General features: G+C 50.1%; 1 protein-coding gene across 2 annotated transcripts; it reads right to left on the bottom strand.

Annotated features, from left to right (window-relative positions):
* Positions 1-1,964: 1,964 nt before the first annotated feature.
* On the bottom strand, positions 1,965-27,708 carry LOC132828141 (leucine-rich repeat neuronal protein 1-like). Of its 2 annotated transcripts, none has more exons than XM_060845062.1 (2): positions 27,649-27,708; positions 1,965-5,472 (listed from the first exon to the last, which is right to left on the bottom strand). In XM_060845062.1, the coding sequence occupies exon 2, from the start codon at positions 5,227-5,229 to the stop codon at positions 3,031-3,033; it is 2,199 nt and encodes a 732-aa protein (XP_060701045.1). In that variant the 5' UTR covers positions 5,230-5,472; positions 27,649-27,708; the 3' UTR covers positions 1,965-3,030. The 2 variants fall into 2 exon arrangements, with proteins under 2 accessions (XP_060701045.1, XP_060701044.1); XM_060845061.1 differs by lacking the exon at positions 27,649-27,708 and adding an exon at positions 9,566-9,613.
* Positions 27,709-27,919: the final 211 nt, after the last annotated feature.

Below are 27,919 nucleotides of genomic sequence, written 5' to 3'. Positions count from 1 at the left end.
AGCAGGTCCTGTAGTGTGGTGGTGGCAGAGAACATCATCGTTGTCAAGGGGTCACACAATATTCTTTCAAAGAGTCATTAGACCTGAAACATTATCTGTGTTTTCTCTCTACAGATGCTGCCAGACCAGCTCAGTTTCTCCAGGAATATTTGCTTTTGTTGCAGCTCACAGTGTCGTGTACTGGCAGGACCATAGACAGGTATGTGCACATGCGTGTGTGATGTGTGTGTGTAGGTGTTTCCATGTGTGGGTGTGGGTGTGTTTCACCACCTTTTACAATTTGCTCCTCTGTAATATCATCCAGTTCTGATCAATTGTCTATCCTGGAAAGGATGAGGTCTCACATGTTCTCTGTAAATGATTGCTAGACTGCTGAGTGTTCCCAGTGTTTGCTGCATTTTGTTTTGTTTTTAATCTTATGCCCAATGTCCGAGATATTTTAAATTATCTATTCATATTCCCAGGTTTTAGCACCAAAGCCCATTGTGGCTCAGTGGTTAGCACTGCTGCCTCACAATGCCAGGGACCTGGGTTCAATCCTAGCCTTAGGTGACTATCTGTGTGGAGTCTGTATGTTCTCCCTGTGTCTGTGTGGGTTTCCCCCCTACAGTCCAAAGATATACAGATTAGGTGGATTGGCTATGCTAAATTGCCTGCATTGTGTGGATTAGCCATGGAAAATGCAGGGATTAGGTGGGATGCCCTTTGGAGGGTTGATGGGCCAAATAGTCTACTTCCACACTGAAGCAAGTCTAGGTTCGCCATGCCCCTCATTATTTTTTGACTTGGAATAAGTTTCTTTTCAGTTATTTTTCTCCCGAAACTACAAATGGTTCGGTTAGGTGAGCCACCCAATTTCAATACCAGTATCATTCTGATGTGATTGTCTAAACTCTCTTCCATATCTCAGCCCTTTGGTACTAAAGGGATGGCCTTAAAAATCTACAAACTGTCTCAACCTTCCTTTGGAACTTAGTTGAAGTTAGAACTTTGTGCTCTCTGCTCATGGCTCAATTAGTAAAAGTATTATTCCTGGTCCAATTCTGTAAACTCCTTTTATGTCCTGGAATTCTCCAAGAGCTCTGCACTCCTCCAATTCCGGCCTCTTGACCATCTCTAAGGTCCCATTGATCCACCATTGGCAGCCATGCGTTCAACTGCCTGGACACTGTGCACTGAACTTCCCTCATTAACCCTTTTGCCTTTTTAGTTCTTTTAAAATGCTGTTCGGAATCTCTTCAGCCATGTGTTTCTGCCTTTATCATGTGCATTCAGGCGAGGTCTATATCAGAATATTCAGAAACAAATTAACCTTTGAAGCCGATGACAACTCAGCTGTTTATTCACACCAGTCATGTTTCCCTCGATTGAATGATTTAGAGTCTTGGAGATATACATTACGGAAACAGACCCTTTGGTCCTATTTATCCATGTCAACCAGATATCCCGAATTAATCTAGCCCCATTTACCAGCACTTGGCCCATATCCCTCTAACTTCCCAAGTTGGGCTGCAATTGTTGATTGTGTTAGGATACAGTGATTTGTTTTTGCAAATTTCGTTCATGATTACAGGACCAAATTTTAAGACTTTTGTCCTGAAGTTCTGCTTATCTGATGGAAAGGCAGGCTGCCGCTGTGACAGATTAGCCTATCTCAATTTTCTTTGTACTTCTGGGTGAGAAAGGGAAAGCCCTGCTGGTGCGATTGCTCCTGATTACCGGCCTGGACAGCTGCCGACATACTCGCTTCTCTTGTGGAAATTGTTGTGCACGATAGTGAATTTTCACTTGGCTGTGATACCCCTAAGGTGGAACGACTGTGCTTATTTAGAAAGCACACTATTGAGATGAGACAGTAAATTGTACCTGCTGTCAAGGATTCCGTATGAACTTTTGGAAAATGTGATGATAAAGTTGGAAAAAAAAACAAATGGGCAATATTAACATTACTCGTTGGTGTTTAATTTGCAGGACTGCTGTTAGAGCAAAATCAGGAGACATGTAAAAGCTGCATTGCACTCGATCCCATCAATTAACATTGCCCCCAGAGTTCCCCACATAAAAGAACCAAAACCTTTCAGTATATCCTCCCTCAGACTTGATTATTCCAGTCGATGAGTAGCTTCACAATGACCGGATACTCTCAGGAGATCATCTTCACCTGGAATGGTGCTGAACAACATAGCAGATGGACGAGTTTGAAAAGAAAGAGTTGGGACAAGTTTCACTTGCAACTTTCCTCTACATTGTTGTTTATTCAGAAAATACTGCAAACAAAAAGAATTGCCCCGTGGGTCTTTTGTGTTTCCGCCCGTCGTTCATTTTTGCCCAGTAATGGTCCGCTGTACCGGAAATCTACAGAAAATTAGTTTGGTCAATGGTGCAGTGATAGAAAAGACTAGCATTGCCTGAAAACTGCAAAATCCTTTTGCGGTCCTGAAAGGGGCCACATCATCCGAGCAATGGAAAGGGCGGAGGGAGGGAGGGCTCAAACACAGAGTGTGGCATCACTATCTGAACCTAGAAAAATATGCGCATACTTTCCTGTATAAAATTGTTGTAAACCGAATCAGGGTTTCCATTCAGATCTTCAAGTGGCCTGGCTGGAAAAAAAAGACAGTAGATTCTCTATCAACATGGTCACAAACGTTTTACATAAGAGATTGGATACATTTCTGAACAGCAAGATCCCATTTTTTTTTTGTTTTAATCTTTCCCAGATTCCTATATATGTCTCTTATAAACAGAGTTCATAACCAGTACAGGACGAACACGTGGACATCAGTTGGACAGAGAAGGGAGTTTTCTACCAGGAGGGAGTTTACTGCTACAAGAACTGTTACCCTCTTACTGTTACCATCTAAAAAAACTTGACAGGATCCAGAATCCCTTTTTTTAATTTCTTCACTTCAGCAGACAGAGGTGCGATAAGTCGCTTTCTTGATTCAGTTCGCCTGTTCATCTGGACAGTGATAGGAGGCCTGTCTATTATTGTCTTGGTCTGTGGAGCTTTTTTGCAATGAGATTGCTTCAGTTACCCTCACAACAAATGGCAGGAGAGGGCCCCAGTGGGGTGGATTGAACTTCCACCGCTATAGTTTTGCCCAAGTTGTTAGTGGCTTCCCAGTGCTTGAGGAAAGGAGGGTAAATCCCATTCATTGAGGCCGGCAAGTTCTTTTGTACACACGTCGCCAGAGATCGCTGCTTCACCTGGACTCTCTGCCCTGTAGACATGAGCCCACGAAGGGACAAGACACTTGTAGCCACAAACAAGACACAAACAGTCAAGGTGATTAGGGACTGTACTCTTATCTCGCTGGTGCCAGTGGCTAAGTTGGCTTCTTTGGTCCTGATCCTGATGCAGGATATCTTATTGTGGAGCTGGACGTATGATACATGCACACACAATGCATATTCAGTGAATGGCTCCAGATGAGTAAGGTTATATTTGTGAACACCTGCTGGAACTCGGGCTGTGAAGACAGAATTCAAGCTGCTGTTGCTGGTTGTACTTGACCATGTGACGTTTGATGCGATTATATTCGAGGTGACAATCCATGACAGCAAGATGTGGTGTGCCTCCACTTCTTGTGCATACAGCTGGATGCTCTCATTATCGTCTGGATAGAATCCGCTCACCCTGATGGTCACACTTTTCGTGTCTGCGCCAACCAGATTGTGAGCCACACATGTGTACAGCCCAGCCTCATTGATTGTGATGTTGAACATCTCCAGAGTGCCTTCGGGCTGCACTCTGTATTTGTCTGATGTGCTGTCGGCCTGAAGTCTATCACCGGACGGCGTAACCCAGTAGATCTCAGGGTCTGGCTCGGCAAAAGCCCGACAGTGAAGGGAAAGTGAGTCGGAGACTGCGGTGTCAAGGTGCGAGGGGAAGGTTTCGGCAGAAATGAGAGGAAGACATCGGTCGGTCATCTCTCTGAATGGGACATCTCTCAGGTTTTGGCTTTTAAACTCTGGAGGGTCCATGCAAAAGGTTGACTGCGGCTCGATGAAGCGAATGTGGTTTTCGTTGGTGTTCACCCAGCGAATGACACAGTCACATCTGATGGGGTTGCTGTGAATACTAATCTCCTGGAGTTTGGAAAGGGACTCGATGGTCTTTCTGTATAAGGCACTCAGAGCATTATTGTTCAGCATGAGGGTTTCCATTTGAGGAACGAGGCGAAACGCACTCGGGTGAATGTAGGAAAGCTTCGGGTTGTTGGTCACCTCCAGTTTGGTCAACTCTGGGAGGTTGTCCAGAGCAAACTTGTCGATGGAAATTAACTCCTCCATATTGTTAATGCCCAACTCCTTGAGATGGAGCATATCTGTGAAATCCCCCTGCTGGATCCTTTGGATTGGATTCTTATTCAAATCCAAAAACTTAAGATCTGGAACTTTCCGGAGGGCCATCTTTGGAACCTTAGGCAATTTGTTATCGTAAAAAGAAATGCTTTCTAAATTCTCCAGACCCTCGAAGGCATGGTCTGAGATTTCCTTCAGGCTCATTCCACTCAATACGAGGCTTCTCAGATTGATGAGAGACTTAAAGTTCATGTTCTGAATCGTTTCTACTGCGTTCTCTCCAATCGTGAGGATTTCCAGACTGGGAATTGGCTCGAACCACTCACTCCCAATGGTCCTCAGCTTGTTAGAGTTTATGTGGAGCCGAAGGAGACTTTCAAGACCGGAGAAGGCCGTGGGGGATATGGTGATGAGTTGGTTGTGGTTCAAGTACAGCTCTTGAAGGTTGGTGAGGCCGGAGAAACAGCCTGCTGACAGTTCGGTCAACTGGTTCTCTTCCAAATGGAGGACCAGGAGATTGAACATGTTCTTCAAAGTGAAGTCTTCAATCCTGGAGAAACTGTTCTGGGAAAGATCCAGCTCCGTCAGGTTCACCAGGTGCTCCAGCTCTTCTGGTTTGATCTTTGCGATCCTGTTACTCTGCAGTAATAGCGTCTGTGTTTCTTCGGGCAGGTTTTCGGGAACTTGAGTCATTAAAAAATCATTGCAGTCCACTGTTGGAGCCTCCCTGTACATTGACCTTGGCGTGAACCAAGGCTTAACTTCACAAACACACGCATCTGGACATTTGACATGCCAAGGGATGGCTTGAGTTAATGTAACAGCTGCCAAACTGATAAACATGAATTCCTTCAGCAACATGTTTCTTCCAATGATGAAGCTGCTATCCAATGTTCGAGAGTCCTTCAAGGTGCTGTTCATGAAAAATGATACAGGATACCCAAATGCAGATATCTTAAATGTCAAGAGGGCATTGTAATGTGTGCAGAAAACAACAGAGGTTATTCCAGCTTTAGGATGTCATCCACACTACACGGTCAAATGGCATCTCACTCCATTAGCTGAGGATTTCTGACACTGACTGTCGATTCTGCTTCATTCAGGATTTGAAGAAAACAAGCTGCCTGTGCTTAAGTGATCGGTAATTGCCTCCAACGCCTGATCCTGTAACAGAATAATGGATGCTGTTAGGAAAAGGTTCACTGCTTGCTAAAATATGATAAATTCAAGAATTAATAAATAAACAGAGAGAATATTAGTAATCGACACTCTGTAGGGGCTACTGGTGCAATTCCTGAAGAAATGCTAATTAACAATCTTTGGTTATGCTTGCTTGGAAAATCGAGGGCATAGGTTTAAGGTGAGAGGGGAAAAATTTAAAAGGGAGCTGAGGGGCCTTTTTTTTACGTAGAATGTGGTGCATGTATGGAATTAGTTGCCCGAGGAAGTGGTGGAGGGTGGTATAATTACAACATTTAAAAGGCATCTGGATGGGTATATGAATAGGAAGGGTTTAGAGGAATATGGGCCAAGTGCTGGCAAATGGGACTAGATTAATTTTGGATATCTGGTCAGCATGAACGGGTTGGAACGAAGGGTCTGTTTCCGTGCTGTACATCTCTAAGACTCTATGTAACTTCCCCCTTGGAAAGGAGTGTGAACAGTTGAATCGTTTTAAAAGAGACCCTCCAAGATAAAGCAGCACACTTGATCATCACCCCATCCATCAGTTTAAGCATTGACTCTCTCCATCACCAACACTTAGTAGCGCCAGTGTGTACTACCTACAAGACACACTGCAGAAGTTCACAAAGGGTCCTCCGTCAGGCTTCCACGTAGAAAGAACAAGGGCAGCAGATACATGGGAACACCACCCCCTGCAAATTCCCCTGCAAATCACTCGCTATCCAATGGAAATATATTGCCATTCTTTCACTGTCATTCTTTCACCTCCATAACGACATTGTGGCTGTACTGGCATCATAAGAATTACAACAAATCAAGAAGGCGGCCTATTGCCACCTTATCGAGAGCGATGAGGGCTGGGCGATATACGCTGACCGTACAGCAACACTCACATCCCATGAATGAATAAGAAAGAAAGGCACTGCCAGTGCATTTTCATTTATGAACCTTGCCAACAGGAAAGTAGTCCTGGGAAATGTCATTCTCATAACTTCACTGTTAAGGGTCGAGGAAAACCTCATTAATGATAGGACCATGGGTGGCCATTCATCCTCCTGCATCATTCGCTTGTGTAATGACCGACTTGTACCTTATCTTCATCCTGTCACCTTTGTTTAGTAACTATTCATACCCTTCACAATCAAAGACCTTTCCATTTTACGTTTGACCACCTGACCATGAGCCTGAACAGTATGTTGGGGCAGGGAGTTTAAAATTCCCATTGAACTGTGAGGCGATGCCCAGGAAGATGGGTTTTCCATCCCATCCACATCACCAAACACTGAAAAATTTCCCAGGTTTTAATATTCCAGGTGCATTTAGTCTGTTTCAGGAATTCAAGAGAGCATCGAATGATTGTTTGGACAAAAATGATCAGAGTCACAGAGCCATACAGCAAGGAAACAGACGCCTCGGTCCAACCAGTCCATGCTGAACATAATCAAAAACTAAACCAGTCCCACCTGCCTGCTCCTGACCCATATCCCTCCAAACCTTTCCTATTCATTTGTCCATCTAAATGTCTTTTAGACATTGTAATTAGAGTCTAGAGTCATAGAGATGTACAGCATAGAAACAGACCCTTCAGTCCAACACAACCATTCCGACCAGATATCTCAACCCAATCTAGTCCCACCTGCCAGCACCCGGCTCATATCCCTCCAAACCCTTCCTATTCATATACCCATCCAAATGCCTTTTAAATGTTGCAATTGTTCCAGCCTCCATCACATCCTCTGGCAGCTCATTCCATATAGATACCACCCTCTGCTTGAAAAGGTTGCCCCTTAGTTCTCTTTTATATCTTTCCCCTCTCACCCTAAACCTATGCCCTCTAGTTCTGGACTCCCCCACCCCAGGGAAAAGACTATTTATCCTATCCATGTCCATCATAATTTTGTAAACCTCTATAAGGTCACACCTCAGCCTCCAAAGCTCCAGGGAAAACAGCCCCAGCCTGTTCAGCCTCTTCCTGTAGCTCAGATCCTCCAATTCTGGCAACATCCTTGTAAAATCTTTTCTGAACCCTTTCAAGTTTCACAATATCTTTCCGATAGGAATGAGACCAGAACTACACGCAATATTCCAACAGTGGCCTAACCAATGTCCTGTACAGCTGAAACATGACCTCCCAACTCAATATTCTGACCAATAAAGGAAAACATACCAAACACCTTCTTCACTATCCTATCTACCTGCGACTTCACTTTCAAGGAGCTATGAACCTGCACTCCAAGGTCTCTCTGTTCAGCAACACTCCCTAGGACCTTACCATTAAGTGTATAAGTCCTGCTAAGATTTGTTTTCCCAAAATGCAGCACCTCGCATTTATCTGAATTAAACTCCATCTGCCACTTCTCAGCCCATTGGCCCATCTGGTCCAGATCCTGTTGTAATCTGAGGTAACCCTCTTCGCTGTCTACTACACCTCCAATTTTGGTGTCATCTGCAAACTTACTAACTGTACCTCTTATGCTCGCATCCGAATCATTTATGTAAATGACAAAAAGTAGAGGACCCAGCATCGATCCTTGTGGCACTCCACTGGTCACAGGCCTTCAGTCTGAAAAACAACCCTCCACCACCACCCTCTGTCTTCTACCTTGGAGCCAGTTCTGTATCTAAATGGCTAGTTCTCCCTGTATTCCGTGAGATCTAACCTTGCTAATCAGTCTCCCATGGGGAACCTTGTCGAACGCCTTACTGAAGTCCATATAGATCACATCTACCGTTCTGCCCTCATCAATATTCTTTGTTACTTCATCAAAAAACTCAATCAAGTTTGTGAGACATGATTTCCCACGCACAAAGCCATGTTGACTATCTCTAATCAGTCCTTGCCTTTCCAAATACATGTACATCCTGTCCCTCACGATTCCCTCCAACAACTTGCCCAGCACTGAGGTCAGGCTCACTGGTCTATAGTTCCCTGGCTTGTCTTTACCACCCTTCTTAAACAGTGGCACCACGTTTGCCAACCTCCAGTCTTCTAGCACCTCACCTGTGACTATCGATGATACAAATATCTCAGCAAAAGGCCCAGAAATCACTTCTCTAGATTCCCACAGAGTTCTCGGGTACACCTGATCAGGTCCTGGGGATTTATCCACCTTTAACTGTTTCAAGACATCCAGCGCTTCCTCCTCTGTAATATGGACATTTTGCAAGATGTCACCATCTATTTCCCTACAGTCTATATCTTCCATATCCATATCCCCCACTTCCGCAGGAGGTTTATTCCATACTCAAACCACTCTCTGTGTAAAAACATTACTCCTTATGTCTTTTCTAATCTCTCTCCTCTCACCTTAAAAATGTCCCCTCTAACCTTGAAAGCTCCCATCTTAGGGAAAAGATACCTCCCATTAACTCTTTCAATACCCTCATTATTTCATAAACTTCTGTTAGGTCATCTCTCAATCTCCTACACTCCAGTGGGTGGGGGGGTCAGGGGAAGGCAGGAGATTGGCACTATGTAATAGAGACAGTGCAAACAATATGGGCTGAATGGCTTCCTTCTGCACCACAATAGTTCTGTGATTCCCTCCTGCCCATCAACAGATTCAAGTCACTCCATCCCTCCCTGGTGGGTGTGGGAGGCCAATATCAATCTAACAACATGGTCTATCCTTTCCACTACTGGGTTGTCTGGCCACCTTCTAAGCCCCTCACAGCAAATCTCTCAAACCAGACATCCTTCAGCCAACCCGACAGCACCAAGAGACAGCAGGGAGCAACTCATTTCTAGAAGCACGAAGATGCTAGTTTCTGCAGCAAAGGGTCCTGAAAAGTGGCTGGAAACAAATTAAGTAGTTAATATTCAAAAGAGGATTGTATCAGCACCTCGAGGTGAAAAGTTAATAACGGGTTGATGGAGAAAGCATAGGGGAGTGACACTGGGAAGCTGTACCAATGGGTCAGCATTGACACAAGGGGCTGAGCGGTCATCTTCTGTGTTCTATCATTGTCCAATTCTTAGAATCATCAATAGAACAAGTCCTGCAAGCTAAGCTCAATATCTACCCAATGTAGTTATAAAGGAGGCTTCATTTTGATTTTCCGAATCACCCACCTTAAACCAGATCATGACTATGCAGTCATTGCTACTGCAATGGACCTCGCTGCCCTTCGATGTTTAAATTCCATCAATTCTTGCCATCATCTGAGATTAGAGCCCAGTGATTGTTTCTGAATATGAGAGAGGTATCACATGTTTTCAATTTGCCACGAACTATAATTACCTCAAACCTGTTTTTGTGCCATTAAAATAGAAGAATATGTATTTGGTCACCCTTTTATCCTGTAAGGGTTTCATTTCCTATCAACATTCACTTATGTTCTTGTCAATTGTGAGGTACAGAATCATCAAAGAGATACTCCTGAGGAGTTGGAGACATGCATTATACCAAGTACAGTAAATCTCAGTGTTCAGAAGAGAAGCTACAACTGTATATCTTTACAATCTGCAACTACCCAAGGCACAGTTTCCAATGTTCCTTCTTCCCCTATTCAGCCCAAATAGACCATTCTTCAAATGTTCAGAATGACTTGTTAAAACTTAGTCACTTGCGGATGGTAAGCACCAATGGGTGGGCCAGCATTTTATTGCCTGTCCCTATTTTCCCCTTGAGAAGGTGGTGGTGAGCTGCCATCTTGAACCACTGCAGTCCATGTGCTGTGAGCTGACCCACAAATGCCCTTAGCAAGGGAATCCCAGGATTTTGATCCAACAACATCTTGAACGATGCTATACAAATATGAATCGTTTTTACCCATCTTTCATAGAGTCATACAGCACAGAAACAGACCCTTTGGCACAATTAGACCATGCAGACCATATTCCCAAACTAATCTAGTTCCATTTGCCTGCACTTGGCCCATATCCCTCCAAATATTTCTTATTCATGTACTTATCCCAATGTCTTTTAAACATTGTAACTGTACCTGCATCCACTGCTTCCTCTGGACTCAATTCACACATGAACCACTCTCATATAAGAAAAATTGCCCCTCATGTCTTTTTTAAAATAGCTCTCCTCTCACCTTGAAAATATACCCCAAAGTCTTGAAATACCCCACCCTAGGGAAGAGACACCTGCCATTCCCCTAATCTATGCCCGTCATCATTTTATAAACCTCTATGAGGTCACCCCTCAACCTCCTACTCTCCAGGAAAACAAGTCCCAGCCTATTCAGCCTCTCCTTATAACTCAAATCCTCCATTCCCTGCAACATCCTGGTAAATCGCTTCTGAACTCTCTTCAGTTTAATAATATCCTTCCTATAACAGGGCGAACAGAACTGGACACAGTATTCCAGAAGTGCTCAGGAAATCTCTTTTATTGTCAACAAAGTTCAGGCGCATTCTGTCTGATGTTCCACATTCATCATCTAACTACAAAGGACAGGTCATCTGTGTTACCTTGCTGTGTGTAAATTGGTTGCTGGGTTTCTTATATTACAATAGTAACTGTATTTCAATGGCTGTTACATGATTTGGGAGGTCCAGAGGTCATGAAATGCCCCATAACTCTGCAAGTCTTTCCCTGGTATCAAAATTGTTGATAGATCTACAGATCTTAAAGGAGCATCACCTTAGAGTCTCACCATTGCAGCTGGTGGAATTTAAAAATTTGTGGGGTTCAGACACCGAGAGGAGTTGAGACCACAATCAGATCAGGTGAGATCTCACTGAATGATGGAGAGGGGCTGAATAGCCTGTGCCTGCTCCTTTCATCCCAAATATAGTCTTTTTGGTATATCTGGAAGGGTTGGAGGGGAGTAAAGCCCCATTGTCATTGCGACAACATCACCTGCAAACTGAGTATGTGATGCATCTGAATATCTAGGGACCATTAGGAAGGGTCCAATGCAATGCTGCGCACGTTAAACACACACACACACACACACACACACACACACACACACACACACACACACACACACACACATTGGAAGTCAATGCCTCAGTCATTGTGCCAATGTTGATCACTATATGAGGAATCTCGGAATGGCTGTGCACATGCACAGACTTGCTGCTTCGAGGGAATATTGGCCTTAACACTCAGCACAGGATACACTGGGATTGTTATGGGACAGGAGGCTGCAGCGCTGGACACTAGCGGGGAATGGAAGGAGTGCCAGCTGCGTTTATAATCTCAAAGTGATTTGAAATGGTTTAGATACAATAACGCATTCATTGCATATGTTGGATTGCCTTTCACAGGGTGACATTGAATCGAAGCACAGTCTAATGTATCTGCTTGTGACCACCACGGCCCACTTCCTCTTCCGTTCACCTCTCCCTATCAGCATCATTATTGAGTAAGGGCAGTTGTATCTCTACTCTGGCCATTACTACTGAGTATGTGTGAAGGAAACTCTGTCATACCATCTATGCTACTTAACTCCGTGATCTGCCTGAATTGCTCGTAAGATAAAGCCTTGCACTGTGCCTCAGTACATGTGACAATAAATTCAATTCAATTACTGTACATATATGCTCTCTGTAATCACCTTTCCATTGTAGCAAAGTGTAGCGCACGTTTGGCTCTTACTCTGAATGCACCAATGTTTGGACAATGGTCTGATGATTCCTGGCCTTAACCATTGAGTAGCATCTGAAAGGATTAATACATTTTCTCCAGTCTCCAATTTAAAACCAGGTTAGTTTCCAATTGCCCAAATCTCTGAGTGCCAAAATTCAACCTGAAGGTCTGTACTTTAAAGGAAGTTGAATTTTTATTGGGGAAACGTCACATCTCCCAGGAAGAGCTCATCTTGTCATTTGACCTTCCACGCTACTGGGACTCCTCACAGATTACTGTAGCCTGTGTTTAATTATATGTGCTATTGCTGTAGCTTTACCCTAGTTTTTCTCTCGTTGTTTGCAATTCTGGATTTGGATTCCTCCTAGTAGAGTTATAGAGTTCATAGAGATGTACAGCATGGAAACAGACCCTTCGGTCCAAATCGTCCATGCCGACCAGATATCCTAACCTAATCTAGTCCCATTTGCCAACACTTGGCCCATATCCCTCTAAACTCTTCCGATTCATATACCCATCCAGAGAAGGGGAGGAGCAAGTGCTAAGAAAATGCAGTGAGGATGCGAAGGCACAGTGTGCAGTTAAAGGCACAGGTCCAGGCGAATGTTAAGAGTTGGTGAGTCCATTCAGTATTCTAACAACAGTAGGGTAGAAACTGTTTCAAAACCGGCTGGTGCGTGTGTTCAGACTTCTCCCCAATGGTAGAGGTTGTAGAAAAACATTGCCAGGGTGGGATGGATCTTTGAGAATGCTGGTGGCCTTTCCTTGACAGCGGGCCTGGTAGATGAATCATAGAGATGTGAGGTTGGCCTTTGTGATTGTCCGGGCTGAGTTCACCACTCTCTGTAACCATCTCCGATCTTGAATGGTACAGTTCCCATACCAGGTAGTGATACATCCAGACAGAATGCTCTCGTTAGTGCACCTATTCAGGTTGGCAAGGGTACTCACCGTTATGCCAAATTTCCTCAGCTGCCTGAGGAAGAAGAGATGTTGTTGGGCCTTTGTAACCAGTGCATCCACATGAAGAGTCCAAGAAAGCTTGTTGTGGATGACCACTCCCAGGAGCTTGATACTCTCCACTCGTTCCACCTCTGTGCTGTTAATGTGTAGGGGGGCATGAGTAACATCCCGCCGAAAGTCAATATTGAGTTCCTTGGTTTTGCCGGCATTGAGAGCTAGGTTGTTCTCAATGCACCATTTTTCCAGGTCTTCCACCTCCCGTCTGTAGTCTGTTTCATCGCCATCTGAGATTTGACCAACTATGGTGGTGTCATCAGTAAACTTGTAAATGGCATTAGTCCAGTATTTGGCGACGCAGTCATGGGTATACAGTGAGGGGGCGGAGTACGCACCCCTGGGCGGCTCCAGTGTTGAGTGTTAGTGAGGATGAAATATTGTCCCCAATCTTCACTGATTGTGGCCTGTGGGTTGCAGAGAGTGGGGCTTAGTCTGAGATCACTAAGTTTAGTAATCAGTCTCGATAATTCTTAATCATTATGATGCTTTATTAAGCATGACTGCTTGTCAAGCTTTCGGTATCTATCAGTTACAAGACACTGAAAATACATCAGCCCTCACATTACATGGGCCCTCCCATCTCTGTCAAGCCAGAAACTGGAAGCAATACATTCAAGGAACTGCCAAAGAAGGCAATATTGAGCCACCAGAGAGCATTCCAGGCAGTGGTTTGCTCTTTCAGATTGTAATTACAGAGAAGGAAAGCAGCATACAAGCCCTTCATTTACTCAAATGTCAAAATCTGGACATTCCTAAACTAACGCACTGGGGACACTGTTCCTGGAAACCCAGTTGTCTCTTTTAAGGAGAATCAGTTCTGTCTTGAACAAGATAAAGAAGAAGTAAAGCCACCTACTAATTGCATGGAGCCTGCCCAGGAGATGCAGGAACAGCAAACTGCACTGACAGTTCCTCCCAGAGGGGTTAGTCAGAGCACTGCCAGGAAGCAAGATTCAATCCAAAATGAAAGAAAATTAAAACTCGCAGGTTTCCACAGCCAGTCAAGTGGCCACAGAATCAAGATCTTCAACTGTGCAAGGAGGTGGTATCATCTTTCAAAATAAATTTAATCCGATTGAAGTTTCAGGCAGAGTGGATGGTTTCACAGCAGTCCAGGCAGAAGTGAATTATACTCAATAATTCTTTGCCATCACGTACAGAGAACATTAACATGAGCATGATATGTTTGGCGAAATATTTCAACCCTCAGAAAAAGCCCATCAGAAGAAATACGACAATAACTAATAAGATCAAACCAAAGAGAAAGTTCTTTCAATCCAAGTGGACCATAAACATGCACAAATCGTTGTGTTGGTGGTAGCTGGAGGCTGGAAGCGGAACTCATCAGCAAGGCAAGAAAACACGAAAGCGCTTATTCAAACGAAGCCTATGAAACCAGATCATCAAGCTCATGGAAACATGGAATTCCTTTGAAAAGTTTAAAGTTAAATTAGATTGGCTTAGATTCCCTACAGGCCCTTTGTCCCAACAAGTCCACACTGACCCTCCGATGAGTAACCCACCCAGACCCAACCCCCTAACCTGTATTTACCCCTGACTAATGCACCTAACACTATGGACATTTTAGCACGGCCAAGTCATCTGATGTGCACATCTTTGGAGCAAACTGGAGCAACAAGAATTCAATAGAATGAGTACAGACTGCACACACACAACATAGGTGCTGGGAAAAATATAACCACTACCGCAGTTAGGTGGTAGTGTGGGGGTAGGGAAAGATAAAATTAGTACATATAACTATCTCAGTGCGATTCCCAAATCAGATATTCAGTTGTTAGCAGTTAAACAGCACAGTCAAGCCTAAAATGAGAAGCCTGCAGAAGAATTCCAAAGTTCTTGCACTCACACAACTGGCACTTCCACCCAAGTGACACAGTGGAAAAATACAGGATAGAGAACGTTTTGTTGCAGAGATATTCACAACTCCAAAACGTAGTGAATAAGTATCTTTAGTCCCTCATTAAGGCCTGCAATTGCCTGCAGAACAAAGTTGTTCTTTCAAATGGCTTTGAAAATCAGAATACAACACTGGAGTTTCCTATTGGTCCTGTGTGGACATTTATTCTGTTAATCAGATGATAGAGTCCCACATTCTCAATGGAGATCCTGAGATGTCTTGGCTGCACGTCGGTGCCTCAAGGTGCAAGTGTTGAAGTGATATTCTACTGGCAGAAAAATACACCAGTCAGAGCAAAAATCACAACTGGTCAGACAGCATCTGTGGAGAGAGCAATCTAACGTTTCCAGACCAAACCAGACACGGTGGGGGCAGAGTAAGACACTCCAGTTGGAGCTCCTCTGCTTGCCAGTTCCTTCTCCTTCTGCTTTTTTCCCTCTTTGGAGTATTCTTTTCTCCGACCAACTCTACTTTTAACTGGAAAATGGAGTCAAGGGAGACAAGTCATGACTGGGATCCAGGCAGGACTAAGAATGCGGACTGAGGTACTGCAGCAGCACAGAGTGAGCACGGGCCGAATGGCGGTCTGAGTCCCAGAGTGACAGCAGCAGGGTCAGCACTGACTGGGGCCGAATGGCAGACTGAGTCCCAGAGTGATAGCAGCAACTTCAGCAAGGACTGGGGCCGAATGGCGGACTGCATCCCAGAGTGATGGCAGCAGGGTGAGCAAGGACTGGGGCAGAATGGCGGACTGAGTCCCAGACTGAAGGCAGCAGGGTCAGCACTGATTCGGGCCGAATGGCAGATTGAGTCCCAGAGTGAAGGCAGCAAGGTGAGCACGGACTGGGCCGAATGGCAGACTGAGTCACAGAGTGACAGCAACAGGGTCAGCACGGACTTGGGCAGGATGGCGGACTGAGTTCCAGAGTGACGGCAGCAGGGTCAGCACAGACTGAGGCCGAATGGCAGATTGAGTCCCAGAGTGAAGGCAGCAAGGTGAGCACAGACTGGGCCGAATGGCAGACTGAGTCACAGAGTGACAGCAACAGGGTCAGCACGGACTTGGGCAGGATGGCGGACTGAGTCCCAGAGTGACGGTAGCAGGGTCAGCACGGACTGGGGCCGAATGGCGGACTGAGTCACAGAGTGACAGCAACAGGGTCAGCACGGACTTGGGCAGGATGGCGGACTGAGTTCCAGAGTGACGGCAGCAGGGTCAGCACAGACAAGGGCGGAATGGCGGACTGAGACCCAGAGTGACAGCAGCAGGGTCAGCATGGATTGGGGCTGAATGGCAGATTGAGTCCCAGAGTGACGGCAGCAGGGTGAGCACAGAGTGGGGCTGAATGGCGAACTGAGTCCCACAGTGACAGCAGGAGGTTGAGCACGGACTGGCGTAGAATGGCAGTGAGACTCAGAGTGACAGCAGCAGGGTCAGCACGGACTGGGGCGGAATGGCAGACTGAGTCCCAGAGTGATAGCAGCAACTTCAACAAGGACTGGGGCCGAATGGCGGACTGAGTCCCAGAGTGACGGCAGCAGGGTTAGCATAGACTGGGGCTGAATGGCGGACTGAGTCCCAGAGTGACGGCATCAGGGTCAGCACAGAATGGGGCTGAATGGCGGACTGAGTCCCAGAGTGACGGCAGCAGGGTTAGCATAGACTGGGGCTGAATGGCGGACTGAGTCCCAGAGTGACAGCGGCAGGGTTAGCACAGACTGGGGCTGAATGGTGGACTGAGTCCCAGAGTGACGGCAGCAGGGTTAGCATAGACTGGGGCTGAATGGCGGACTGAGTCCCAGAGTGACGGCATCAGGGTCAGCACAGAATGGGGCTGAATGGCGGACTGAGTCCCAGAGTGACGGCATCAGGGTCAGCACAGAATGGGGCGGAATGGCAGACTGAGTCCCAGAGTGATAGCAGCAACTTCAACAAGGACTGGGGCCGAATGGCGGACTGAGTCCCAGAGTGACGGCAGCAGGGTTAGCATAGACTGGGGCTGAATGGCGGACTGAGTCCCAGAGTGACGGCATCAGGGTCAGCACAGAATGGGGCTGAATGGCGGACTGAGTCCCAGAGTGACGGCAGCAGGGTTAGCATAGACTGGGGCTGAATGGCGGACTGAGTCCCAGAGTGACGGCAGCAGGGTTAGCATAGACTGGGGCTGAATGGCGGACTGAGTCCCAGAGTGACGGCATCAGGGTCAGCACAGAATGGGGCTGAATGGCGGACTGAGTCCCAGAGTGACGGCAGCAGGGTTAGCATAGACTGGGGCTGAATGGCGGACTGAGTCCCAGAGTGACGGCATCAGGGTTAGCATAGACTGGGGCTGAATGGCGGACTGAGTCCCAGAGTGAGAACAGCACGGTCAGCATGGACTGGGGCTGAATGGCAGACTTAATCCCAGAGTGATGGCAGCAGGGTCAGCACGGACTGGGGCAGAATGGTGGACTGAGTCCTAGAGTGACGGCAGGAGGGTGAGCACAGACTGGGCCGAATGGCGGACTGAGTCGCAGAGTGACGGCAGCAGAGTCTGCACTGACTGGGCCGAATGGCGGAATGAGTCCCAGAGTGATGGCAGCAGGGTTAGCATGGACTGGGGCCGAATGCCGGACTGAGTCCCAGAGTGATACTAGCAACTTCAGCAAGGACTGGGGCCGAATGGTGGACTGCGTCCCAGTGTGATAGCAGCAACTTCAGCAAGGACTGGGGCCGAATGACGGACTGCGTCCCAGAGTGATGGCAGCAGGGTCAGCACGGACTGGGGCGGAATGGCAGCCTGAGTCCCAGAGTGACGGCAGGAGGTTGAGCACGGACTGGGCCGAATGGCGGACTGAGTCGCAGAGTGACGGCAGCAGAGTCTGCACTGACTGGGCCGAATGGCGGACTGAGTCCCAGAGTGACGGCATCAGGGTCAGCATAGACTGGGGCTGAATGGCGGACTGAGTCCCAGAGTGATATTAGCAACTTCAGCAAGGACTGGGGCCGAATGGCAGAATGAGTCCCACAGTGATGGCTGCAGGGTCAGCACAGACTGGGGCTGAATGGCGGACTGAGTCCCAGAGTGACGGCATCAGGGTTAGCATAGACTGGGGCTGAATGGCGGACTGAGTCCCAGAGTGAGAGCAGCACGGTCAGCATGGACTGGGGCAGAATGGCGGACTGAGACCCAGAGTGACAGCAGGAGGGTGAGCACAGACTGGGCCGAATGGTGGACTGAGTCCCAGAGTGATACTAGCAACTTCAGCAAGGACTGGGGCCGAATGACGGACTGAGTCCCAGAGTGATGGCAGGAGATTGAGCACGGACTGGGGCAGAATGGCAGACTGAGTTCCAGAGTGACGGCATCAGGGTGAGCACAGAGTGGGGCTGAATGGTGAACTGAGTCCCACAGTGACAGCAGGAGGTTGAGCACAGACTGGCGCAGAATGGCAGTGAGACTCAGAGTGATGGCAGCAGGGTCAGCACGGACTGGGGCGGAATGGCAGACTGAGTCCCAGAGTGATAGCAGCAACTTCAACAAGGACTGGGGCCGAATGGCAGACTGGGTCCCAGAGTGATGGCAGCAGGGTGAGCGAGGACTGGGCCGAATGGCGGATTGAGTCGCAGAGTGACAGCAGAAGGTTGAGCACGGACTGGGTGGAGTGGCGGACTGAGTCCCAGAGTGACGGCAGCAGGTGAGCACGATGTGGGGCCGAATGGACGACTGAGTCTCAGAGTGATGGCAGCAGGGTGAGCATGGACTGGGGCTGAATGGCGGACTTAGTCCCAGAGTGACTGTACCAGGGTCAGCACGGACTGGGGCTGAATGGCGGACTGAGTCCCAGAGTGATACTAGCAACTTCAGCAAGGACTGGGGCCGAATGGCAGAATGAGTCCCAGAGTGATGGCTGCAGGGTCAGCACAGACTGGGGCGGAATGGGGGACTGAGACCCAGAGTGACAGTACCAGGGTCAGCACGGACTGGGGCCAAATGGTGGACTGAGTCCCAGAGTGATACTATCAACTTCAGCAAGGATTGGGGCCGGATGGCGGACTGAGTCCTAGAGTGACGGCAGCAGGTGAGCACGGTGTGAGGCCGAATGGACGACTGAGTCTCAGAGTGACGGTAGCAGAGTCAGCATGGACTGGGGCAGAATGGGCGTCTGAGTCCCAGAGTGATGGCAGCAGGGTGAGCATGGACTGGGGCTGAATGGAGGACTTAGTCCCAGAGTGACTGTACCAGGGTCAGCACGGACTGGGGCCGAATGGGGGACTGAGTTCCAGAGTGACGGCATCAGGGTCAGCACGGACTGCGGCTGAATGGCGGACTGAGTCCCAGAGTGATACTAGCAACTTCAGCAAGGACTGGGGCCGAATGGCAGAATGAGTCCCAGAGTGATGGCTGCAGGGTCAGCACAGACTGGGGCCGAATGGCGGACTGAGTCCCAGAGTGATGGCAGCTGGGTCAGCACGGACTGAGGCCAAATGGCGGACTTAGTCCCAGAGTGACGGCAGCTGGGTGAGCATTGACTGGGGCCAAATGGCAGACTGAGTCCCAGAGTGATAGCAGCAATGTCAGCACGGACTGGGGCCAAATGGCAGACTGAGTTCCAGAGTGACGGCATCAGGGTCAGCACGGGGACAGGGGCGGAATGGCAGACCTAATCCCAGGGTGATGGCAGCAGGGTGAGCACGGACCTTGCCGAATGGCGGACTGAGTCCCAGAGTGACGGCAGCAGGGTGAGCACGGTGTGGGGCCGAATGGACGACTGAGTCCCAGTACGACGGCAGCAGGGTCAGCACGGACTGGGGCTGAATGGCGGACTGAGTCCCAGAGTGATACTAGCAACTTCAGCAAGGACTGGGGCCAAATAGCAGAATGAGTCCCAGAGTGATGGCTGCAGGGTCAGCACAGACTGGGGCGGGATGGGGGACTGAGACCCAGAGTGACTGTACCAGGGTCAGCACGGACCGGGGCCGAATGGTGGACTGAGTCACAGAGTGATGGCAGCAATGTTAGCACAAATTGGGGCCGAATGGCAGACTGAGTCCCAGACTGAGGGCTGCAGAGTGAGCATGGACTGGGCGAAACCACGGATTGAGTCTCACAGTGACAGCAGGAGGTTGAGCACAGACTGGGTGGAATGGAGGACTGAGTCCTAGAGTGACGGCAGCAGGGTGAGCACAGAGTGGGGCCCAATGGCAGACTGAGTCCCAGAGTGACGGTAGCAGGGTCAGCATGGACTGGGACCGAATGGCGGACTGAGTCGCAGAGCGACAGCAACAGGGTCAGCACGGACTGGGACCGAATGGGTGACTGAGTCCCAGAGTGAGAGCAGCAGGGTCAGCACAGACTGGGGCGGAATGGGGGACTGAGTCCCAGAGTGACTGTACCAGGGTGAGCAGGGACTGGGGGGGAATGGCGGACAAAGTCCCAGAGTGACGGCAGCAGGGTCAGCACGGGGACAGGGGCGGAATGGCGGACTGAGTCCCAGAGTGAGAGCAGCACGATGAGCAGGGAATGGGACCGAATGGCAGACTGAGTCCCAGAGTGATGGCTGCAGGGTCAGCATGGACTGGGACCGAATGGCAGAATGAGTCCAGGAGTAACGGCAGCAGGGTGAGCAGGGACTGGGGCGGAATGGCGGACTGAGTCCCAGAGTGACGGCAGCAGGGTCAGCACGGACTGGGGTCGAATGGTGGACTGAGTCACAGAGTGACAGCAGGAAGTTGAGCACGGACTGGGGCTGAATGGCGGATTGAGTCCCAGAGTGACGGCAGAAGGTTGAGCACGGACTGGGTGGAGTGGCGGACCGAGTCCTAGAGTGACGGCAGCAGGTGAGCACGGTGTGGGGCCGAATGGACGACTGAGCCTCAGAGTGACGGCAGCAGGGTCAGCACGGACTGGGGCCGAATGGCGGACTGAGTCCCAGAGTGATGACAGCAGGGTCAGCACGGATTGGGGCTGAATGGGTGATCGTGTCCCAGAGTGACGGCTGCAGGCTGAGCATGGACTTGGCCAAATGGCGGATTGAGTCCCAGAGTGACGGCAGCAGGGTCAGCACGGACTGGGGCCGAATGGCAGACTGAGTCACCGAGTGACTTCAGCAGGGTCAGCACGGACGGGGGCTGAATGGCAGACTGAGTCCCAGAGTGACTGTACCAGGGTCAGCACAGACTGGGCCGAATGGCGGATTGAGTCTCACAGTGACAGCAGGAGGTGGAGCAAGACTGGGTGGAATGGCGGACTGAGTCCTAGAGTGACGGCAACAGGGTCAGCACGGACTGGGGTTGAATGGCGGACTGAGTCCAGGAGTAACGGCAGCAGGGTCAGCACGGACTGAGGCAGAATGGGGTACTCAGTCCCAGAGTGACGGCAGCAGGGTCAGCACGGACTGGGGCGGAATGGGGTACTGAGTCACAGAGTGACGGCATCAGGGTGAGCAGGGACTGGGGCCGAATGGCAGACTGAGTCCCAGAGTGACGGCATCAGGGTCAGCACGGGGACAGGGGCGGAATGGCGGACTGAGTCCCAGAGTGATGGCTGCAGGGTCAGCATGGTCTGGACCGAATGGCGGACTGAATCCAGGAGTAACGGCAGCAGTGTGAGCAGGGACTGGGGCCAAGTGGCAGACTGAGTCCCAGAGTGACGGTACCAGGGTCAGCACGGATTGGGGCTGAATGGCGGACTGAGTCCAGGAGTAACGGCAGCAGGGTCAGAATGGACTCGGGCCAAATGGCATACTGAGTCCCAGAGTGATGGCAGCTGGGTGAGCATTGACTGGGGCCGAATGGCAGACTGAGTCCCAGAGTGAAAGCAGCAGGATGAGCAGGGAATGGGACCGAATGGCAGACTAAGTCCCAGAGTGACGGCTGCTGGGTCAGCATGGACTGGGGCCGAATGGCAGACTAAGTCCCAGAGTGACGGCTGCTGGGTCAGCATGGACTGGGGCCGAATGGCGGACTGAGTCCCAGAGTGAAAGCAGCAGGGTGAGCACTGACTGGGGCCAAATGGCAGACTGTGTCCCAGGCTGAAGGCAGCAGGGTCAGCACGGACTGGGCCGAATGGCGGATTGAGTCCCAGAGTGACAGCAGGAGGTTGAGCACGGACTGGGTGGAATGGCGGACTGAGTCCTAGAGTGATGGCAGCAGGGTGAGCACAGAGTGGGGCCGAATGGGTGACTGAGTCCCAGAGTGACGGAAGCAGGGTCAGCACGGACTGGGGCCGAACGGTGGACTGTTTCCCAGAGTGACGGCAGCAGGGTTAGCATGGACTGGGGCCGAATGGTGGACTGAGTCCCAGACTGAGGACAGCAGGGTCAGCACTGATTCGGGCCGAATGGCAGACTGATCCCCAGACTTATGGCAGCAGGGTCAGCACGGACTGGGGCCGAACGGCAGACTGAGTACCAGAGTGATGGCAGCAGGGTCAGTACGGTCTGGGGCGGAATGGCGGACTGAGTCTCAGAGTGACAGTACCAGGGTCAGCACGGACTGGGGCCGAATGGCGGACTTAGTCTCAGAGTGATGGCAGCAGGGTCAGAATGCACTCGGGCCGAATGTCAGACTGAGTCCCAGATTAAGGGCAGCAGGGTCAGCATGGTCTGGACCGAATGGCGGACTGAGTCCAGGAGTAACGGCAGCAGGGTTAGCAGGGACTGGGGCTGAATGGCTGACTGAGTCCCAGAGTGAGAGCAGCAGGATGAGCAGGGAATGGGACCGAATGGCGGACTGAGTCCCAGAGTGATGGCTGCAGGGTCAGCACGGACTGGGGCCGAACGGCAGACTGAGTCCCAGAGTGATGGCAGCTGGGTGAGCATTGACTGGGGCCGAATGGCAGACTGAGTCCCAGAGTGAGAGCAGCAGGGTCAGCATGGACTGGGGCCGAATGGCAGACTAAGTCCCAGAGTGACGGCTGCTGGGTCAGCATGGACTGGGGCCGAATGGCGGATTGAGTCCCAGAGTGACAGCAGGAGGTTGAGCATGGACTGGGTGGAATGGCGGACTGAGTCCTAGAGTGATGGCAGCAGGGTGAGCACAGAGTGGGGCCGAATGGGTGACTGAGTCCCAGAGTGATGGCAGCAGGGTCAGCACGGACTGGGGCCGAACGGCAGACTGAGTACCAGAGTGATGGCAGCGGGGTCAGTACGGTCTGGGGCGGAATGGCGGACTGAGTCTCAGAGTGACAGTACCAGGGTCAGCATGGACTGGGGCCGAATGGCGGACTGAGTCCTAGAGTGATGGCAGCAGGGTCAGAATGCACTCGGGCCGAATGTCAGACTGAGTCCCAGATTAAGGGCAGCAGGGTCAGCATGGTCTGGACCGAATGGCGGACTGAGTCCAGGAGTAACGGCAGCAGGGTCAGAATGGACTCGGGCCAAATGGCAGACTGAGTCCCAGAGTGATAGCAACAGGGTCAGCATGGTCTGGGGCGGAATGGCGGACTGAGTCTCAGAGTGACAGTACCAGGGTCAGCACGGACTGGGGCCGAATGGCGGACTGAGTCTCAGAGTGATGGCAGCAGGGTCAGAATGCACTCGGGCCGAATGTCAGACTGAGTCCCAGATTAAGGGCAGCAGGGTCAGCATGGTCTGGACCGAATGGCGGACTGAGTCCAGGAGTAACGGCAGCAGGGTCAGAATGGACTCGGGCCAAATGGCAGACTGAGTCCCAGAGTGATAGCAACAGGGTCAGCATGGTCTGGGGCGGAATGGCGGACTGAGTCTCAGAGTGACAGTACCAGGGTCAGCACGGACTGGGGCCGAATGGCGGACTGAGTCTCAGAGTGATGGCAGCAGGGTCAGCATGGGGATAGGGGCCAAATGGCAGACTTAATCCCAGAGTGATGGCAGCAGGGTGAGCAAGGACTGGGGCCAAATGGCGGACTGAGTCCCAGAGTGAGAGCAGCACAGTCAGCATGGACTGGGGCCGAATGGCAAACTGAGTCCCAGAGTGACAGCAGGAGGTTGAGCACGGACTGGGTGGAATGGCGGACTGAGTCCCAGAGTGACGGCTGCAGGGTCAGCACAGACTGGGGCCGAATGGTGGACTGAGTCCCAGACTGAGGACAGCAGGGTCAGCACTGGTTCGGGCCGAATGGCAGACTGATCCCCAGACTTATGGCAGCAGGGTCAGCACGAACTGGGGCCGAACGGCAGACTGAGTCCCAGAGCGACGGCAGCAGAGTGAGCATGGACTGGGGCCGAATGGCAGACTAAGTCCCAGAGTGACGGCTGCTGGGCCAGCATGGACTGGGGCCGAATGGCGGACTGAGTCCCAGAGTGACAGCAGCAGGGTGAGCACTGACTGGGGCCAAATGGCAGACTGTGTCCCAGACTGAAGGCAGCAGGGTCAGCACGGACTGGGCCGAATGGCGGATTGAGTCCCAGAGTGACAGCAGGAGGTTGAGCACGGACTGGGTGGAATGGCGGACTGAGTCCTAGAGTGATGGCAGCAGGGTGAGCACAGAGTGGGGCCGAATGGGTGACTGAGTCCCAGAGTGACGGCAGCAGGGTCAGCACGGACTGGGGCCGAATGGCGGACTGAGACCCAGACTGAAGGCAGCAGGGTCAGCATTGATTCGGACCGAATGGCGGAGTGAGTCCCAGATTAATGGCAGCAGGGTCAGCACGAACTGGGCCGAATGGCGGATTGAGTCCCAGAGTGACAGCAGGAGGTTGAGCACGGACTGGGTGGAATGGCGGACTGAGTCCCAGAGTGATGGCAGCAGGGTCAGCACGGACTGGGGCCGAACGGCAGACTGAGTCCCAGAGTGACGGCAGCAGAGTGAGCATGGACTGGGGCCGAATGGCGGACTGAGTCACTGAATGACAGCCACAGGGTCAGCACAGACTGAGGAAAAATGGCAGATTGAGTCCCAGAGTGATGGCAGCAGGGTCAGCATGGACTGGGGCCGAATGGCAGACTGAGTCCCAGAGTGACAGTACCAGGGTCAGCACGGACTGGGGCCGAATGGCAGACTTAGTCTCAGAGTGATGACAGCATGGTCAGCATGGACTGGGGCGGAAAGGGGTACTGAGTCCCAGAGTGACAGTACCAGGGTCAGCACAGACTGGCGCCGAATGGCGGACTGAGTCCCAGATTAAGGGCAGCAGGGTGAGCACTGACTGGGCCGAATGGCGTACTGGGTCCCAGAGTGACAGCAGGAGGTTGAGCACGACTGGGTGGAATGGCAGACTGAGTCCCAGAGTGATGGCAGCAGGGTGAGCACGGCCTGGGGCCAAATGGTGGACGGAGTCCCAGACTGAAGGCAGCAGGGTCAGCACTGATTCGGGCCGAATGGCTGCCAGAGTTCCAGAGTAATGGCAGGAGGGTCAGCACGGACTGGGGCCGAATGGCAGCCTGAGTTCCAGAGTAATGGCAGCAGGGTCAGCACGGCCTGGGGCCGAATGGCGGACTGAGTCCCAGAGTGACAGCAGCAGGGTCAGCACGGACTGGGGCCGAATGGTGGACTGAGTCCCAGAGTTACAGCAGCAGGGTGAGCACGGACTGGGGCTGAGTGCTGGAGCAGCTGCGGAGAGGGTCTGAATGTGGGCCGATGCCTGGAGGTGGCGTTACTTCATGTTCCGTGTCCGATGGGCACAGACACCTTCTGGAAAACTTTCTAAGCTCTATTCCCCTGCTTACCTATACTTTTCTTACTCTGTAACACCACTTCCAGTATCTGTACCTCGCTACTCTGTCCCACGATGGTGCCGAGAGTTTTCACTGCACCCATTGATTGCACGTGACAATAAAGGCTATTGTATTCATCTTTGCCTTTTGCAGAATGCTCTTTATCCTTTTCTCATCTATTACATTCCTCCCTTGAACAGAAAGCAGTACAGGCAGAAAGGAATGTGAGAATTCAATTTTCTTGACTTCCTTTTCGAAAAGCTGTCACCAGTCTGCTCCTGGAGTCTTCGCCTTCAAATTTGTGTTTCCTTGATTGGTCTAAACTGCTGCTACATTGAAGTCTTTTTGTTGGTTCGAGCTCAAAGACTAACCATCATCAGTCTCAGAAGCTGCCAATTGTGTAATGGGCTCTGTAAGAATGTGTGAAGAGATGGATTCATCAGAAAGGATTCTTTGTAGCACTGTTTGTGGACCAAGAGAAGGAGTAGTACGTCCCCTGCTCCTCCAGACTTACCTCCACATGGTTGGACCCCTGTGGTAGGTTAGTTCTTACATCAATACCTCCATCCTGCTCTATTCCCATGCTGGAATATCTCTATTTCATTCACTGACTGCCTTCCCATCAACAGGACAGATGGTCCGTCCATCAGCCTGACTGGGACAAGGGGAAGGAATTAGTTTCAATTCCTGGGCTGTGCTGACTTGGGCAATGCCACAAGGATCGGGACCACTACTTTTCGTCATTTATATAAATGATTTGGATGTGAGCATAAGAGGTACAGTTAGTAAGTTTGCAGATTACACCAAAATTGGAGGTGTAGTGGACAGCGAAGAAGGTTACCTCAGATTACAACAGGATCTGGATCAGATGGGCCAATGGGCTGAGAAATGGCAGATGGAGTTTAATTCAGATAAATGCGAGGTGCTGCATTTTGGGAAAGCAAATCTTAGCAGGACTTATACACTTAATGGTAAGGTCCTAGGGAGTGTTGCTGAACAAAGAGACCTTGGAGTGCAGGTTCATAGCTCCTTGAAAGTAGAGTCACAGATAGATAGGATAGTGAAGAAGGCATTTGTATAGGAAGGATGTTCTAAAACTTGAAAAGGTTCAGAAAAGATTTACAAGGATGTTGCCAGGGTTGGAGGATTTGAGCTTTCGGGAGAGACCAAACAGGCTGGGGCTGTTTTCCCTGGAGCGTCAGAGGCTGAGGGGTGTCCTTTTTTAGATTAGATTACTTACAGTGTGGAAACAGGCCCTTCGGCCCAACAAGTCCACACCGACCCACCGAAGCGCAACCCACCCATACCCCTACATTTACCCCTTACCTAACACTACAGGCAATTTAGCATGGCCAATTCACCTGGCCCGCACATCTTTGGACTGTGGGAGGAAACTGGAGCACCCAGAGGAAACCCACGCAGACACGGGGAGAACGTGCAAACTCCACACAGTCAGTCGCCTGAGTCGGGAATTGAACCCAGGTCTCAGGCGCTGTGAGGCAGCAATGCTAACCACTGTGCCACCGTGCTGTCCTTATAGAGGTTTATAAAATTATGAGAGGCAAAGATAGGATAAATAGACAAAGACTTTTCCCTGGGGTCGGGGAGTCCAGAACTAGAGGGCATAGGTTTAGGGTGAGAGGGGAAAGATATAAAAGAAACCTAAGGGGCAATGTTTTCATGCAGAGGGTGGTACGTGTATGGAATGAGCTGTGAGGAAGTAGTGGAGGCTGGTACAATTACAACATTTAAAAGGCATCTGGATGGGTATATGAATAGGAAGGGTTTAGAGGGATATGGGCAGGTGGGACTAGATTGGGTTGGGATATCTGGTCGGTATGGATGAGTTGGTCCGGAGGGTCTGTTTCCGTGCTGTGCATCCCTATGACTCTATTTGCACTGCCGAGGTTAAACCTTCATGTGAAATAAAAGATCAGCAGGAATTCCTACTCCTCTTCATTGTTCATTGCCTCGTTCTAGAAACCCCCACATCACTGAACATTGTGTGAGAATAGGGTCAGGATCGACAGGTCTCAAACATCCCAGCTTACATTCCAAAAAGGGACAAGGTGGCTTTCTTATTCCTGATGAAGGGCTTTTGCCCGAAACGTCGATTTCGCTGCTGGTTGGATGCTGCCTGAACTGCTGTGCTCTTCCAGCACCGCTGATCCAGAAAGAAGGTGGCTTTCTCCCTGATAATCCCACCGAGAACTTGTACCTTCAGGAGTAGGGAAGGTGATATGAAAAAAAAACTATACAAGGCAGGATACAGTTTATATCCTTGATTACTCTCATTTCCCCATGCCAGTAAATTAATTGAAT

Source organism: Hemiscyllium ocellatum, chromosome 26 (assembly GCF_020745735.1).
Source record: "Hemiscyllium ocellatum isolate sHemOce1 chromosome 26, sHemOce1.pat.X.cur, whole genome shotgun sequence".
Taxonomy (NCBI): Eukaryota; Metazoa; Chordata; class Chondrichthyes; order Orectolobiformes; family Hemiscylliidae; genus Hemiscyllium; species Hemiscyllium ocellatum.
This window is presented reverse-complemented; position numbering and strand designations above follow the sequence as displayed.

Bases quoted from the DNA above. Each gene is read 5' to 3' on its own strand.
- LOC132828141 (XM_060845062.1), bottom strand. From the start codon at position 5,229: ATGAACAGCACCTTGAAGGACTCTCGAACATTGGATAGCAGCTTCATC.